Below are 18,191 nucleotides of genomic sequence, written 5' to 3' on the forward strand. Positions count from 1 at the left end.
ACCGGTAATTATGCCGGTAAGATCCCAAAATGTTGGGACCCAAATATGCGACGGTGTAATGAAAGTGATAAAAATAAATTGAATTTAAGCTGGCATAACATTGCCCACCCACTCAGAACGATGCTGACACGCACGCACAACCACACACGCAGACCAAACTTGGCTAGGCTGCGCTAAATAATCCAGCCCCAAATAAGCGTCATTCAAACCTTCTGCCCTTCAAACCAGGAGGTTTGTTCAAACCAAAGGTTCTCAAGGTTGGAAAGGGGTAACGATTTCGCTCGTTTGTAAGTGGTTAAATAAATTCCAGTCCCTTCCCACCCCGTGCCGCAGTATGATCCACCTGCCACAGATGGCACTTTCCGGGCGAGATTAGTTTCTTATCGGGCGCGCGCCTTAATTGCGATTGTTTTGGAACATTAATTATGACACACCGTATCGTGACGGGTTGATCTAGCTGCTGCCGTGGATGATCGCCGTAAATGCGCCTTAAATCTAGATCCGCTTAAAGTGTCGCAAAGTCCCAACCAAGTGGCTACGGTCTCTAGGCCACATAAATATGGCCAAGGGCACGGCCAAGGCGTTCGTGGCGGTGGCACGGTGGCGGTGAACGTGATTTCTCTGCCAGTTGGCCAATTTTGCTAATCTTCGGAAGCGGCACTGTGGAATTAAACAATCGCTCTCACACAGCGCCACAAGCCACAATTCTCGGAAAACTCGAGTAGTACAGCAGCTTCAGTCACAGTTTGAATTGGGAGTACGGGCAGGACTTACTGCTTGCTTCTAGCGGCACCAAAACAGCGCGTACTTCATTCGGATCCGTTTAAGATGTTTATCGGTTAATTTATCGACCTTATATTTGGAAAAGCTTCCTCCGGCTCTTGCTCCCCGCCCAGCTGAAGGCGGGTTGCTGATCAATTTTGAGTGGTATTATTCCTCTTTCCCCCAACATGGCAATGCGGAGGAAAGGAATGTGATAAATATATTGAGTCACGCGCTTAAGTCAGACGCTGGCACAGAAAATGGAGCCAAGGCGAAAAAACATTGTGTCACCATCGACCACGACCGGCATGAACCGAGCCGGCAAGGCGTCTGAGTTTCGGGCACAAGGCATAATTTGTAGAAAAAGGCCGTGTCTAAATTGAACTTTCTCTCTGTTCTTGGTTCCCACATTCTCCCTCTTTACTTTACTTACTCCCCCCCCCCTGCTTTGTGGTAATGCTTCAGTAAAAGCTTTTTGCTGCTTCGCCTTCGCTCCACTCGAACAAACCAATCTGCCCGCGCTTGATGATTAGCGGAAATGGACTGGAAATGATAGAACGTGCCCCCTCCCGATTGGCCTCCGGAAGCGAAGGGCTTTTGTTTTGCCAGATCGTACTGCTTTGCAATTCGTTCAAAATTCATTCCGACCGTCCGAAAAGAGATGGAAGCCCGAACGTGCCTGATGCGATACGGAAGGGGTTAAAGGGTTAAGTAGGGCGAAAAGAAAAGAATCACAAACCCGCCAGTCACACAGTCCGACTGAAGCAATGTCTCGAATGGAGAGAAAAAAGAAGAAGATAGAACGAATGCATTGCAGAGCATTTCGGGGCAGGGGCAATAATATTAATCACTAGCTCGTGTGACTAATGGGTTGCGTTTATCCAGAGTTTAATTACTATCATCCGTTTGCTATTCGCTTGCGGTGCGGAGTGGCAGCAAAGAAACGGGACGTCCCTACACTTTCACCACACAGCTGCTTCTGCGGAAGGATTCGTTTCGGAAAGCAATGCGGATAAAACGAAGTAGGAAACGCAAAGACAACCCAGCAACACACTTCGGAATGCGAAGTGGTCGCCCGGTGGTACAATAAAACTATTATAAACAGGAAAGCATTACACTGGCGACCTCCGGTCGGGTTTGGTCGATGATAAATGTTGCCCTCGAACACGCTGGATGCCCACCAGTTCATCCAATCAATCCATCTTGTTGGCTAATGGGAGTGAGGGGGATGGGCGATGGAGTGAGTGTATGGGATTTTAAAACAAACCGTTTAGGGATAGTGGATGGATTGTGCTACTTAGAACGACTAAAAAGGATTTCGGCGTCACTGCCAGCAACAACGAGCTGACCAATAAACATGGATGGGTTAGGAGCACAACTATAATTAATGAACATACGAATAGATTTATTTTAAATGCAACACTTAAGTGTGAAACAGGAAATAATAAATGCTCTATAATTCCATGGTGAATCAACGAAAATTAATCGATTATTTAACTCCCCAAATGCGATAGACAAGGGATACTCCGGTTCGAAAGACCAAATTTTGAGTATGAAACTTTTAATCATGTATTGGAATATCTCAATGGTTTGTGATGAACTGTTTCAACTGTATAATGGGATATTATAAGCATACTGTTTACACGTTCACAATGATTTAAATTGTCTTTATATGTCCCAAATGATATTTGCTCGAAATTGTTTTCCCATTTCTGTTCGATTAGTACTCGATACGCTTGAAATTGTGATTTTGTGTGTGATCAAGTGTGTTGAAAGCGCCAAGATTTGGTGTGTTCGTAAATTAGACGTTCCTCTATCGATAGACGATGCTGTCGAGCTCATTTTTCATTCATAGCTATGTATTTCTGATGAAAAACAAAATATTCTTTTGTGTGACGTTATTTTATAAAAAAAAATTTTTTTAAAGAATACAATGGGAACATGGCCAACTATAACGATAGGAAACATCATTTCCGAGTGAATCTAGAAGAAAGTAACGAAAAAGAAGCATCACAGTTGATTTTAAAAGACTTTTTCAGAATTCTGAAGTTTAAGGCTCCAGTTTAAGGGAATTTTCTCGAATGCCCGATTATTCGTGCTCGAAAATGTCAATTGAGTAAGGCTCCAGTTTAAGAGAATTTGCACGAATTCCCGATTATTCATGCTCGAAAGTGTCAATTGGGATGGTTTTCAATATCAGAAACTTTAATTTGATTTTGTTTCATAACTTTCTGTGCAAATAAAATGCTCAACATGCTGTAAATGTGTGTTTTTATTCAACAATTTTTGCTTACGTATTTACGTATAACTGTTTTCTATAAGCTAATCTGTCTTGCTTTATGTATCCTCTTCGTTTTTTGTATCGGTCTCTTACTCTTGTTTTTGTTAAATCGATTGATGTTTAATATTTATAATTTTTTGCTCTGTTAACTCAGTTATTTTTTTCTTATCGTCTTGTTTTCTTTATGTGTGTGTCTTCCTTTGTTTATTATATCCAGTTACTGTTGAGATTACGGTCAAATTAGGACTAATTTAGGAGTTTGTGTTGCTATAACATGTTATCTTTTGACTTTTTAACAACAGCTTGACTAAACAAAGTTCAAAATTTAGCAAATGATAAAATATATTGGGCTAACAACGGTGAAACCTAAATTCAATCGAAACTTAGTTCTGAAAATGTATTTAAAGATTATTAAATGATTGTTTAAAACGTTAAAATTGAATCAATCCACTGTTAGAATTTTGAATTTAATATATAATATTCGACAAACCCCTTTTATTAGTCTATATTTGTAGACTTTCCTGTTTCTGCTTGACTTTGCGGCATGTAAAGCCAACTTCAATAAATACATAAGAAATACAAAAATACAAAAAGCAAAATTGTAAAAACAATTGCTGTAAACTTGAAAAAAAAATGTTACAAACTTTTATTAAACTGTATAGTAAAAAGTTGCAAAATTTTCTGTTCGCTGTGATCTTTTCGTAAACAGTTTGCAATTTCTCTCTATCATTTTAAATTATTCGATCGCAATTGTTCCACTACAACATTGAAAATCCTGGAAATGATTGCAATGCATACGATTGTTTTCAAATGTTGATACCCTTTGTCAATTTCCGAGAAAGAAGTTAATTACATCTTCCATATAGTGACTATCAAAAAGACCCATGAAGTCTTGATTCCATGAATCGTTCAGATTTCCATGCAATTTTATTCCATTGATTTGCATTAGAGTCATTGCAAGGAATGAAAGAATCGTACCGAGTTCCCTCCTCTGCTGAAAATGCTATTATCAGTCCGCAAAATATCCGCTTTCCATTTATCCAAACTGACAGCCACTCAGACAAACGCTGGCATTTCTGTCGCACTCCCCAGTTGATGCATTTCAGTTGGTCATATATTTTCTTTCGTTTTAAAATGACCAACAGTTCCTCTAAATCGTCACACAAAACCGTACCATGGTTATTTTTGCTAATCTACGCTTAATTATTTGCTTCCCTATATTCCCGCTTATGCCTTGTACCTTGCAAGCCGCTGGTTTGCTGTTCCGAGTGTCAGTTTTTAAAACACGCTCATTTTTATCCCTGTTGCCACCGGTTTTGTGTGAGCTGAATGTGATGATTTTCTTACTTTATCACCATTTGCCGACTGTTTCCTGCAAAGGTCTCTTTGTGTGTGTGTGTGTGTGTGTGTTTTCCTCCAACTGATATTTGTAGAGTTGACAGTTTTTGTTGAATTATTTCCGCCCTCATCGGACACGTTCCGGTTTTGCGTCGCTCCCTCTAAATGTCGCATGCTACTAAATCGTAAAAGCGTATCCGCAAACAGAGTGGAATTGAATGTCAAACAAAAACGCACCACCCCATTCAAACACACACACACACACACACATACCAACACGCTCCAAGAAAGAGAGACAGAGAAAGGAATGCATAAAAGCGAGAGATTGGGGCGCACGCACAAAACGGTGTACAAGTTGTAGATTTCTTCGTTTACTGCACTGCATCAGCACATCCGGGCCCAGCTTCACGTCTTTTGGCCGATGGTGATAAGCAACGGTCCGGAACCGTTTTCATCCTCTCTTTCTTGGCCCCTGCGCTCCACCAGTACGCTTTAAATGGAGCAGAAAAGGAGCCGGCATCTTATCGAGGGATACAGATCAGACTAATTGTCCTTAGCCCGTGCCCGCTTTTCTGTTATCGTCGCCTTCCCTACACGCTACCCGCTACAGAGCACGAATGCAGACCGGCCAATCGACATGGCGCATACCGAAACCGCTTCCGGAGGTCAAGTAATTAGCACTGTAGCGATGTGCGCTCCCTTTCCTTTCGGTGCAAACCGGACGCTTCTTTAGTTTTGCACAGCAGCAGATACAAAACTAAGCTGAAGATGAAGACAGAAATTTCCACGAACGTTTGCCAGACGACAATATTGTCGCTTGACTTGTCGGGTCATCCCTTTTTCCAAGCAAGTTACAAGATGGACACAGTCTTTGCGCTGCTTTGCAGTTTTTTTTTGAAGAAGCGAAAGGGTTTACGTAAGAGTTGCTTTGGAAAGCTTTCGATTGTGGGGCAACGAGCCCCAGCAAACCGATACAGCCAATCGATATCACCGTATGCCCACGGGGCATCTTCCCGCAAACACGAACCCCGGTCCCAAATTGTACAGTTTGATGCTGGGCAATTGCTGTTATGATGACTTCAATCAAGTCAGCACACGACCGATACAATCTTGTCAGCGGTTGAGAGGTCGCAAAAGCTTATCCGGTAGCCCGAACATCGATAGCACCGGATGCCGTTCCTTTGCTAGCATTCCGCACCTGATACCGCCATTTTAATCCAAACGCACACACACACACACACAGAAACATCTTACTTTCTACACCGTTCGATTCGATTTGTTCAGAAACGGGCCCCCAGGGAGGGAGAAAGGTGAAAGCATCCGATAGTATCTCGTTCGAGTTCGATCTCGATAGTAGCCGACCACACACCCAATAATCTCACAATGTCGTCCTTGGTTCGAGGAATTAGACCAAAGAAGGACACGCTGGAATGTCTTCCGGAATGTACGTGAGAAAGTGTGTGTGTGTGTGTGTGTCTTAAATGAAAGAAGCAGCAGCAGCAAAAAAAACGAAGAGCTGATGCTGATCTCGACAACTCTATTATCACCTTGCCGGATGTCTTCTCTTATCGGCTGTGGTACCGTTCGGTGCTATTGAACCATCGTCTAGCTTGAGCGTTGTCCACTGCTGGACCACTAATCCTGACCCTACGTGCGCTCTCTGTTACACATTTTCTCACTCTATTTCTTTTCCCTCCCCGACAGGTGCTCTACCCTCAGCAGCGTGATTCCGGTGTGTACGAGTGTCAAATCTCCACGACACCGCCCGTCGGCTACTCGATGACACTGTCCGTCGTTGGTAAGTACTGTGCGTAATGCAAAAGTCATTAGGGTTCGGCAGGGGTTGAGTAGGTGTGACCGTACAAACAAAGGTGTACCGGCTAGTGAACCTTGTCCGAGCTGGTTAGAGCAGAGGAGAGAAAAATAGTATGCGAAGGGTTTGTAGATATCTTATCGCTGTGAAAGATGCTCTTCATAGGACATGAGACTGAAAGAATGGCTGAAGGCATGAATGTTGATAGTTATTTATCATACAAGAACTTGACCTGTTTCATAATTTTTTTGTCTCAACAGGTTTTTCTATTAAGTAGATTGAATTTGCCGGCAATATTGCCTAGCTTTAGGCGTTTATAATTAACTGCTTAATTAGTGCGCCTGAAGTTATGCCTTCGGTATGGTAGATGATTGTTTTTAATAAATTATGTAGGATGTTACGTAGTCCTAATTTAGGAGTTCCGTTTATAGTTAACTGTTTCATTAGCACGCCTAAAGCTAGGCAATTTGCTTGACAAAATAATACTATTACTTGATTAAAATAGGCCGATGTAAGTTATTATAGTCATAGGAGATTCAAGTTCAAATATCCTATCTACCGTTGAGTTAGTTATTACGCCTCAAGATATGCTTTTTCCATGGCAAAATATTACCAATAGTTGACAATTTTGAAAGATTTCAGCTTCAATTATTAGTAAAATTTTGCAAAATTATTAAACAACACTCGGAAAACATTGAAATAGCATTCCTAACACTTGCGCATCCACTCACTGTGCCTGCTGGCCAGATGATATCGCATTTTCACTACAATTAATGGCCGCTACGATCATCATCATCATCATCACCATCACCATCAACAACAGCATAGCCTGCGCTATCAGCCGGGGATAAGTTTTGTAATAATCCTCCAGCTGCAAATGGCACCAGGATGGAGGGTTTACATAAAACATGGGCTCCAAAAATTTCAATCTTCGCTTCGCTAGTTAATCGTTTGCTAGCTCCGGGTTTTTTTTTACTGCTGGTGAGCTGAAGCAACGACTACAGGGGAAGCTTTTCGGATGGGAGAGAAGGATCGGTTGAGATGGTAGTTCATTTTCCGGTTACGGATCTTACCGTCGGAGGGTTTTTTATACCTTTACCTTCTCACCTTTTTTTGCTTACGAGCTTGTTGAGCTTTGAGTAATACACGTTTTTTCGCTTCCCCACTGCCGTTGCCGGCGACACCGTGCCCACCCGGCAGCGGAAAGGCCCTTCCGGTGGCGGCGGAAGGTGCACGGGAACGGCTCTAAATAAATAATGCACCATCCCGAGCCCGTGGCACCTGATTGGCCGTCTTACCGTAATAAATCTTAATGTCTTCGGTCGTGGATGGAATCACGTAACCTCACGCGGCCGAACAGCGTCCTATGCCGTGGGATGTTTCATGCGCTCCAGCGCGCTTCCATTTTATGTGTCCCCGGTTGCGGCTCGCTAGGGCCGGTTTCCGGTTTCCTGTGCTGTGGGGTTGGTTAGTTTTTTTTGTCTTGCTGTTATGTACGATACACAACAGCAGGCACAAACACGAAATGGAAAGGAAACCAAAGGTGACTGAGCGAGGGAAAAAAAACAGAACACGTATCCTCGTTATCGGATGACAGTTGTGCTGACCTTCGTTTTACGTCAACGATAAATATTCCACTCGTTTTAATTAAACCTGACCTGATGAGAGGATGGGAGGGAGATGGTGCAAAGATGAAATGTGGGTCAAAGCTCACTCAGGGCTGCTTAAAGAATCGTAACCTGGCGAGGGAATGGAAAGATCTTAATTCCGAGGAGGTCCCATAGTAACTGGGCGTCTCCATTAGGAGCGTCTGGGAAGGGGTGGGCCAAGGGAGGCAGCGGTAACTGTGGTCGTGATACGATTACGCGCCCGAGTAGGGCGATGATATGATAGGTTGATGATAGAGGACTAAATGAATATTTGACACTTGGCATCGGCCAAAGGTTAATGTGGCGTCAGCCGTCCTTTGGGTATATATGTCATTTCGTGATTTCGTTACTGCGAGAAGGATGTCAGGAGAATTTTCCACAAGGACACGTTCTGTTGTTTTATGTTAACACTTTGACCACCGGCCTGACGTCACAGTTTTTGAATGAGCACGTAGCGCATGGCAAGAGAGCGATGAGAGCGACAGTTTCTCGTGCCATTGTTATCACTCTTTTGTTTCATGGCGATAAGCGGCGTAGCACATGTCGTTCTCGTTCTCTCTTTCATTGAGAATCATTGAGAGAATCATTGAGCGTCAGAAGCACAGCTGAACGGTGAGCAAAACCGTCATGCGACTTTATATGACACGGCGGTTAAAGTGTTAAAGCTTAATATTTATCTGTTTTATACATGATATTCTGCACATCACCGGCCAAATTGACGCACCTTGTCAAAATTGCACAGTGGGTAGTTTGGAACAATTGCCGTGATAAACACGGGCACTTATTGCATGAAAATTGTAAAAGCGTGAACTCTTGGTTATTGCTACAATTCGATATATTTTACTAGTATTATTTGTAGTATTTTTGTATTTTTGTAGTATTTGTAGTATTTTTGTATTTTTGTAGTATTTTACTAGTATTTTTACTAGTATATTTTACTAGTATTGTTCGTTTTAAAGATAGAACTTTTTTTAAATTGTATAATATTTCATGGATTTATTATCAAAAAATATTATTATTATTATTACTATTATCAAAAATTATGTTTTTTTATTTATCCTTATAAACAAGCATTACTTCATAATGTTCGTGGTCACGCTCGGTCACACTTACTTTTTGGCCAAATGACTGGCATTGGCATTTAGAGTAATGTAAAGAATACAAAACCTTTGAAGCTATTGGGCCATTTTTGACAACGGATGTGGTTAAGCATAGAGAAAAAACCTATGATATGGGCTATTTCTAAGTTTATAACTGTTTGTTGGGGAATTTAAGACATTAAAAGTAACGAAAAAAGTCTAAAAAAAGTTTCAATCGTTTAAAAAGCTTAAGATATTGGTTAAAAAAATTGGTTTGTGAAAGAACACTTTAGATTGTTAAGGAAAGCATACGCAATATTTTGTAAAATTGAGAGTAAATTATGCATATTTTTAAAAATTTTAGACTTTGATGATTTTTTACTGATAAACTATTTGTTATAAAATTTGTAGAAAAAAATGTACCTTAGTTTACACGTTAGGTATCGAACCAAAAATTGAATTGAGAAAAATATTATTTTTATTTTTGAATGTTCTTACCAGCAAAGCGGGCACGCTATGCATTGGTTTTACATGCTCATAACACATTTGAAATACCTTTTGAAGCTACTTTTTTAAATTGTATTCTTTACATAGCTTTCTCCCAATGTATGTACACGTTACATATAATCAGTAATGTATTGTTGAGCCAAAAGGACCCACTGCAGTAAGCCCTGTAATGTTTATTGAAAAAATCTTCCCATAGCTCACCCCAAAGTATCGAGATTAGATAAAATCTATAAATTCAAACCATAAAACGATCGACGCCGTTCGAGCCCTCGGTAAACAAGCACACAGAAATTGCTTCGTTTGCACCGGCCATACACGACCATACCGGCCCATTGTCCAGGGGCACTAGTCCTTATCCGGGGCCGGCCCATTGCAACCCAGTCGTTTATTTTCTCCTCTCAAAAGCATGCGGTCCTTCGCATACATCTTAGCGGTCCGGAAGCATTACGGCTATCAGGGCCAACTTTTCCACTGCCCGGAAGGTGGAAAGTAACACCGTACATCACGCCCGTAAACCTTCATCATTTTCTCACTCTAACCGTTCATGTTTCTTATTTCTTTTCTCTCTTCCCGCACAGAGCCCGTCACATCGATAGTTGGAGGACCGGACCTATACATCGACACCGGTTCGACCGTTAATCTGACCTGCATCGTACAGTATCTGCCCGAGCCGCCACCGCTGATCCAGTGGACGCACAACGGCATGGTAAGACCCGATACAGCAAGGAAACATACACAAAAAAAACGCTCACCCTACTCCATTGCTTCCCGCCCACTAATCCTTGAGCCCCGAACTCGGAAGTTAAAGCTACTCGTCACACCTTCCCTTACAACAAGCGGTGGTCAGTGGAATGGTCATGGGAAAGGCTCTCAATGTGTGTGTGTAAAGATGCCCGCATTTCCGTGCACCGGTCATGTTTATCTTTGATTAGTGTGCTGTGACTGTTAGGACAGAAGGACTGAACCGAAAACTCCGACCTTTTCAATCGGGTGGACCGGGGCCTCGTCGCAAGCTGCCTTATTAAATCTGCCTTCGGAAGGTTTGCCAATAGGCGGAATGGGCGGAAAGTGTTTTGCCAGCGTGGCAGGGAATTGTTGTACGAAAGGTTTCTGGGGCATAAATGGCTCGCCTGCGATGCCGAAATAGGTCGCCAATGCCGAAAATCCACCACAAACTAACTTCCAACCAAACCATCACACGGCAATAAGGGGGGGGGCGGTGTGTGGGAATTGTTTATCGAAACATTTCTCCCACCCCTCTCTCCCTGTTTCCATTCTTTACCTTTCGGGATGGCTTCTCGACCCGGGGTAAAGGTAAATATTGTTTCAGAGCGTCCCCGGCACCGGCAGGGACACGGAATCGCCTCAAGCGCTTTCGCGTAGATACTTTGCCGAAAATGTCTTCTGGTTGCCCTTTCCTTGCCTTTCCAAAAAAAAAGGTAAACGATGTGCTGCTGGCTACAAAACAAACACGATACGATACGATGCGATCAATCGTGAAAGGGTTTTATCGATGAGGGAAAGGGGAACAGGCCAGCTAACCTGCAACCTGATGGTGAATGTGAAATGAGATTTGAGATAATGCTCGTTTTATCCCTGGTGATAAGGCAACCTTAGCAAAAAGGGGCTAGCAATATTTTCCCCTGCTGTAACCCTGCTTTAATGCTGCTGAGCATGAGCAGTGCTACCGGGAGGGGATTTCACTTATCATCATCAGCAGAGCTAATAATAATCTTTTACCTAACAGATACACCGTGTACTCCCATCCGTCAAATCGGTCAAAACTGATGGAGTGTAAAATTTTACCAGACAGCCTGGCCGGGTACTTGGCAGCCGGGCATGAAATGAGAATGCATTTATTAACCCTAGCGAACGACCTTCGAACCTTCATTTTTGTGAAGGTGAGATTAATTTATTTACAAAAAAAAAGATAACGAACAACAAACACAGCATACTGTAACGAGCTGCTTATAAGTTACCCTTTTTTCTCCTTACCCAACATGACATTGATTTGACGTTTATGCTCGAGCGGTGAAAGGTTTCGGTGCTTGCGAAAAAACGGCTTCGGCACCGGAAAAGTTGTCAATTTTTTACGTTGTTGAAGGTAATGAATTTTTAAATTGCAATCAACAGCCGGTCTCGGCTGTGTGTGTTTATGTGTGTGGAAGCCCCTTAATGTTTCACTTTGGACGGGTTTCATTTTGATTTTGTTTTTTTTGCCTCATTTTAAGATACGTGGAAAATTTAGTTGATTTCCAACTTAAAATGATAAACAGATTGCTCACTTTACTGCTGTTCAGGAGATAATTATAATAAAATCAAAAGGGATGATAATTATAAAATTAAAATATTGTGTAAATTTATTAAACATGTAAAACTCAAAAGAATGTTCATTTTGTTTTAGCTTTGAGCGCTTTTGAACTTCTGGTGTGTTCAATATGCTTTATGATGAAATGAAATGCATTTTCCTGAGGGTTTCCTATAATTTATTCACTTTTTTCATATATTTTGGAATCGTTCTCACGGTTTATTGGCATCTTTCCTTTGAAAATCAATACAAAAGATTCTTGGAATTCTTTTTAATGCTCAAAATATCGTGAGAATAATAGAAATATATATAACAAGCATTTATAAATTTTCAGAGAACACCAACTACAAAACCGTAGGAGATTTTGTAGAAAAATCCAGATGACATATTTTTCTTTTTATTATCTCTGTAAAGCAGAGACATGCCGTGAAACCCCTGAGGTGCTCCCTTAATTAATTATCGCGTAGTGTATCATGATGTTAACAGGCAAAATAGCTGGGAATACATGGTGTTATACAAGTTCGAATTAAATGTCAACAAACTATTTTCACTTGCTCAAGATTCGCTTAAAATTTTAAACGTATTTTTATAACAAACAGTATGTTTACAGGCTCTGAATGATTTATTTAACGTTCAAGATAGTTTTTCTTGTGTGCATTGTCTTTTACACATTCAAAGACGAATTTACAAATCGCTTGATTGATAGTAATTGTGTAGTGAATTTTAATGTTTTATCATTCAGTGCGCAATACCAAGGGTACTAGTTCAAACAAAAAATCTGTGAAAATGGCTGCCATGTGATAAAGAAAACAATCAACGTTTCAAAGTCAAAATGTGTGGACATGATTTGCCGACAATTAACTAGGATTTTTAAATCTTGCAACAGTGCTGCAAAATGTCACAAGCATCTTGAGATGTTTAACAACGAATACAATGAATATATCCGTAGTAGCTTGATGCTGATTGCTGATACTCAAAGAAAGTGCGTTATGACATGCTAAACACGACATGTGAGTGCTTGAGTCAAACGCGAAACTGTGACTGTCAAGCTGAGCTTAATACTGGCGTAAACATAATCATGATTTTTTTTCTGGCTGTGAACAGTGCTGCCAAATGCCACTGTTTCAGTCACCAACACTCATGACTGAAACGTAGCTCAAATTAGCTCACGTACACAACTGAGACGATCGGAGGTAAGACTCAAACAGTTGGAGGATTAATCACATGCTTGATGACATTTTGTTTAGCACCCCACTCTAGGTCACTCACTTGGTCACGTGAGTGACATTTTCGGTCAGTGATAATCACGACATTCTTGGAATGTATTTGTCGTGAGGTCCCAAGCAGCAAAATGCTATCTCGTTCTGTTTGGTTTGATGGTCTGACGGGTCCAACAGAGCGATAAACCATGCTCATTTTGTTTCTTTGAACCACTCGCACGCACCGCATATCTCCCATAACTAGCGGGATGATCACCGACTGAAAATGTCGCGAGCAAGTGACTGACCAAGAGTTGGTCGCTCAAAATGTCACAAAGCATGTGATGGTCGCACCAACTGTTTGAGTCACACCTGTGATCATCACAGTAGAGCTCGTGACGCTGACATTATTTTGTTTCAGATGGAATTTGTCATGACTAAGTCAGTGACATTTTTCAGAACTGATCACAGAAAAAAACAGTCTTGACATAGTGACTGACCAAACGTTGGTCGCAAGAATGTCACGAAGCATTCATTGGTCACACCAATCGTTTTGAGTATCACCTCTAATTATCACAATTGAGTACCAGTCAATTTTTTTTGACAGTGATATCTAGCAGCACTGATCTGCAACGTAAAACCTTATTTAGTACGGAACGAATTAGTATAACTTCAGGCGCATAGTATAACTTCAAACAACAAAGCTAACATATAAATCATTTAAAAATTGTAGGAGGCGTACGAGACCAATCGGTTCAAAGTCTCTATAAAAAAGGAGCACATTTACCGTAATTTATGACCTAACATTTGAAGAATGTTTAAACGAAATAATCTTCCGCAGATCTCTGCCACTTTCTCACCCATCCGATTAAGCGTGTCGCTGCTTTAAACCAATCAATGTCAGCGATAAAACCCGCCCGCCTGGAACCGCACTAGGTTATGTGGTTTCCTTGACAACATCTTTGCAATTGCAAAACTGATTACCATTTAGTATGTGCCTTTTTCAGCGCACTACACACAGCGCGCGTGTCATCCCATTCCTACTCCTTTCCTTTTGATACCAAATAAAGAATAAAAAAAACCCATTAACGAATAAAAAGAGCGGGCAGCAAAAATGTCAGCCCGGGCTGACATTTCCAATTGCTGCACCCGTTAGATGGTATCGATAATTTAATTAAACACTTCACACCGTTCTGCATTCGCTGTTCTGTCCGTTCTACCATCACTAATAGCAAACCGTTGTCGCATTCGGCTTCGGTGTATGTGTGTGTGTGTTTTTCGCTTTGCTTGCAGGAAATTAATTACGATTCGCCACGGGGCGGCGTGTCGGTGATAACGGAGAAGGGCGACATAACGACCTCCTATCTGCTGATCCAGCGGGCGCGCAGCACCGACTCGGGCAAGTACACGTGCCTGCCATCGATGGCCAATCCTACCACCGTGCACGTGCACGTGCTGAATGGTAAGTGTCTAAGCGAGCTCTAGCGCGAGCAAAATGGGCGGAAGGCGAGCCCACCCACTCATAATTGCAGCATATCGCGCGGTTATTTCATCTCGCTCGTCCGATTCTTGCCCTGATTATTCAAGCCGCGCGCACGAAAATGAAAAGCGAGTTGCTGATTCACGGTGGGACTGTTTTTTTGTTGTTATTCGTTTTCCTCCACACTTCAAACACTGAAGCCCAAACTGTGCCACAACACAAACACGAAAGCCATCGTCGTGTTTTCGACTTGTTGGGTTGATTATTTTTACCATGTTTGAATAACGATGAAGCGAAAACGGTGGCAATGCCGGTACGGCTGCCCGAGTGACTTTTTCCCCGAGTGGAGTTTGGAGTTTGATTTCGCTTCCGGCTGAAGGATGCGAGTGGTGAGGGGGCGGGGGGGGAGGGAGAATGCAAACACACGGCAACACTTTTGCCTGTTTTGTCCCGCCGCCTCGCAGGATGAACTAGCACAATTTTGCACAGTAGGCCGGTTGTTTGCGCGTGAAGTAGAACGCGACAAACGCCTAAAAGACATGACACAGCGCAAAGCTGTGCGTTTTGCCTTTTCGCGTTGGCTGCGCACCATCCCAGGAAGCGTGTTTTAATTTCCTTTTTATACTTCTTGTAACAGGTTTTAATTTTCTTCTTTTGTGCTCTTTCTGCGGTGGTGGGAAAATATTATTAATTTCACTTATAGCGGTACAATAAGTGTGTAACTACCAGACGGACGTGTAGCCGGAAAATCAAGCAAACAGCGCATCAATGCAATGTTCTTTTACATTTTTTTTTCGATTTTCCAACAAAATAATAGCAACAAAAAACATCGAAAATAATGTTTACTTTATTTACACTTTTCCTCTTTCAATTCGTTCCCTCCCTCCCCCACCGCTGGCAACGGTTGCACCTCCTGCATCACGCTCCACTCGTCGCTGTCGTCCTCGTCGCGCGCCTCGTCCGCAGGCGAACATCCGGCAGCGATACAGCACGGACGGCAGATCCGCAGCAACTGTCTGCTGCTGACGCTACTCTTCTTGCTGCTGATGGCGATATCACCCGGCCATCCGGGGTGGTACGGGACCGGCAATCGATAAGTGGTGCAGCTAGGCTACAAGCATCCCGTAGTCGCGAGTCAGTCGCGATTGATCGAAAGCGTAAGGAAACATGTACATAGCGCATAGCGGAGGGTTCGAGCAGTGAAAGCAGTTCCGTGAAGCATTAGCAGCATTAGTTAAACAATATTGGAGCGGAAAAATGGCCAAAAGATTAGTGTTTAAAGAGATAGAAAATGTGTTTTTTTCTGGTGCTTAGATTTAACATAGAAACACTCTTGTACAAAATGTAAAACTTTGTTTGTTTTGGGTTGGTTTTGGCCAGCACCGCAACCAAGCGAGAACCATTCTTCAACCTTTAAGGAAACATTAAATCACTAGCGCGTAAGTGTGAGAAACAAAATGGAGAAAACGTGTAGTAGAAGCGAGAGAAAAAAATGCAACGCAAAACAAGCACCCAGAAGGCAAAACTTTCTTCCCGTTTGCAACAAAAAGTGGAACAATCGGCTCATTTGACAAACTCGCGCCGCTAAAACAAAGCCGAAGAATAAACACGGTTTTGTGAACAAAAGCCGGCGCTGCTGTCGCCCCTGCTCGTTGTGTGAATAGTAGAAGCAAATATAGATGAAGAGCGAACGTGAAAAGAAACGATCTATTATTGTACAAAAAACAAAAAAAAAAACCAGCGAAACGAAAGCCGTAGACGAGCAGGTGAAGCGAAGAGTAAATAAATCTTGCAAGAGAAATAACGCCTGTTTGATTTTGCGATTGTTTCAGCCTGTTGGTGGAGGGAGCGAACGCAGAAGCGAACAACCAAACCACTTGCAAACGGAAAATGGTAAATAGCGTGCGGCAGTGAAACGGAATTTTCAATCTCACACACACATTGAGTATAATACAAACAAGGAAACTAAACGCACGGTAACGGTGGCGGCCCAGAACGGCGTTGCTCACTTGAAGAAAGTTTCCTGGGGTGTTTTTTTAAAGACTCTTTCCCCCCTACTTCACTCTATCCCGTTTGAGTGAAGTCGTTTGGGCACTTGAGGGCATGCAAAATATAGAAGAAAATAAACAAAACCGCAAAGAATGGTAAAGCTGAAAGAGTGAACGAACACAAACCAAAAAAAAAGGGGGAACGAAACTCATCACCTCCCGCTCCAGAAATCCCCCGGCTCGATGATAAATTATTCGCGAATGAGTGTTTAATTTTTTAACCGGGGGTTTTCATTTTTCATATTTTTGTGCAAGCGTCACGCGGCGAATGGGGTAAAGCCTCGGGGGCTCGTGATTGACGTGTGCGCAGAGTGTTGGGTTTGGCAAAGTGCACAAAAAGTTTGGTCGGCCCAGAGCGCAAGATGGAAAGCGAAAGGGGAGAAAAAGTGAAAGAAATGAAGAAAAGAGAAGAAAAAGAAGGCAGAAGGAAAACAAAAGTTCCAACCATTTTAAGTAAAGGACCACCACCACCAATAAACACTCACGTTTTTGTTAGTTGCTATTATGTGGCTGCACTTTGTGTTTTGTTTTGTTTTCAAGTAGGTTGTGTGAAGGCTTTTTTAAGGAGATTGTGTATTTTAACAAGTGCTATTGTTTCCGTAATTACATTTTAAAACTTTTCTTTCGTTTTCATCTTTGTTTTTTTTCGTGCTTTTGTTAAATTTACTCACTACTATTTTTAATTTAATTGCTTTTTTATGTTGTTCAGTTGAATATGTGATACATTTAGTACAAAGGCAAATTTTTGATATAATTTTCTTTTTCTTTTTTTTTAATAAAGTATAAAATAAGTCGCGAAAGATGGAAACAAAACTAAGGATTGTAAAGCGTTTGAATACAGAAGAAATTACATGTTTTAACATCTCGAAGTCAAACACGAAAGGAAACTTGTACAAAGTTCAACAACAAACATATTAATGCATTTGTATGATTTACTTATTAAAAGTCATCTTGAAAATAATCTTTGCTGACTGCTCTATTTGTGAGTATTTCTATCCGAATGAAAACTAAGTTCAAAAAAGTAAGTACTAAACCCATTACTTTAGATAAATTGTCCCAATGTGAATGAATTGAGGCGTTTTTTCACTAATTTTTTAAAACATTTTTTTTTATATCTTATACATTGAACCTAACTTTTCACACAAAAAAAAAGAAAAACGTTTTCCTGGAGTTTTCCCTTTTTTTCACTCCGCGTAAAACAACAGCAGCTCATTTCACTTCCATCCGCTTATCGATATGGACACACGCCAGCCAGTTTTCTTCGGCGCTATAAATCATCAACCCGTCCGTGCTCGGTCTTCGGTTCATCACACAAACACACACACATACAAACACCGAAAAGAAAGGATGAACCAACCAGTCAACGGGGGCCCTTGGTGTAAGCACCGCCCGATACCGACGGCAGCGAACTTTAACGAAGGTGCCAACGATGCGCCGGGAAAAATGCCCCAATTCCCGCCAAACTTTCCCAACCAAAAGCGGACCAACCTTTCTCATCAGTGTTGTGTTGCAGCCTTTTTGTTTTCAAACAACAAAACAAAAAACCACCACTACGAGACGAAAAAGTTTTCCTTTTCTTGTTTTTTTTATTTCCATTATGCGTCCTTTTGTTGCTTCTCAGCTCGCAACTCCACTCGCACAACCTGAAAGGCTCTTTGTGAAGCAATTTACTGTGCAGCATTGTGGGCAGGAATGTTCTGGGAGAGTACGCGAGTTCTACGAGTGAG

General features: G+C 41.8%; 1 protein-coding gene across 1 annotated transcript in view; it reads left to right on the plus strand.

Moving 5' to 3' along the window:
* The window catches only part of LOC3291935 (zwei Ig domain protein zig-8), a 30,168-nt gene extending 12,743 nt beyond the window's left edge, over positions 1-17,425 (plus strand). Inside the window, exons 5-8 of the mRNA XM_061657551.1 lie at positions 6,086-6,179; positions 10,008-10,135; positions 14,230-14,398; positions 15,383-17,425. Of these exons, the coding sequence (XP_061513535.1) occupies positions 6,086-6,179; positions 10,008-10,135; positions 14,230-14,398; positions 15,383-15,513 (522 nt within the window). The 3' untranslated portion in view covers positions 15,514-17,425. The remainder of the gene's footprint in view (positions 1-6,085; positions 6,180-10,007; positions 10,136-14,229; positions 14,399-15,382) is intronic.
* Positions 17,426-18,191: the final 766 nt, after the last annotated feature.

Source organism: Anopheles gambiae, chromosome 3 (assembly GCF_943734735.2).
Source record: "Anopheles gambiae chromosome 3, idAnoGambNW_F1_1, whole genome shotgun sequence".
NCBI lineage: Eukaryota > Metazoa > Arthropoda > Insecta > Diptera > Culicidae > Anopheles > Anopheles gambiae.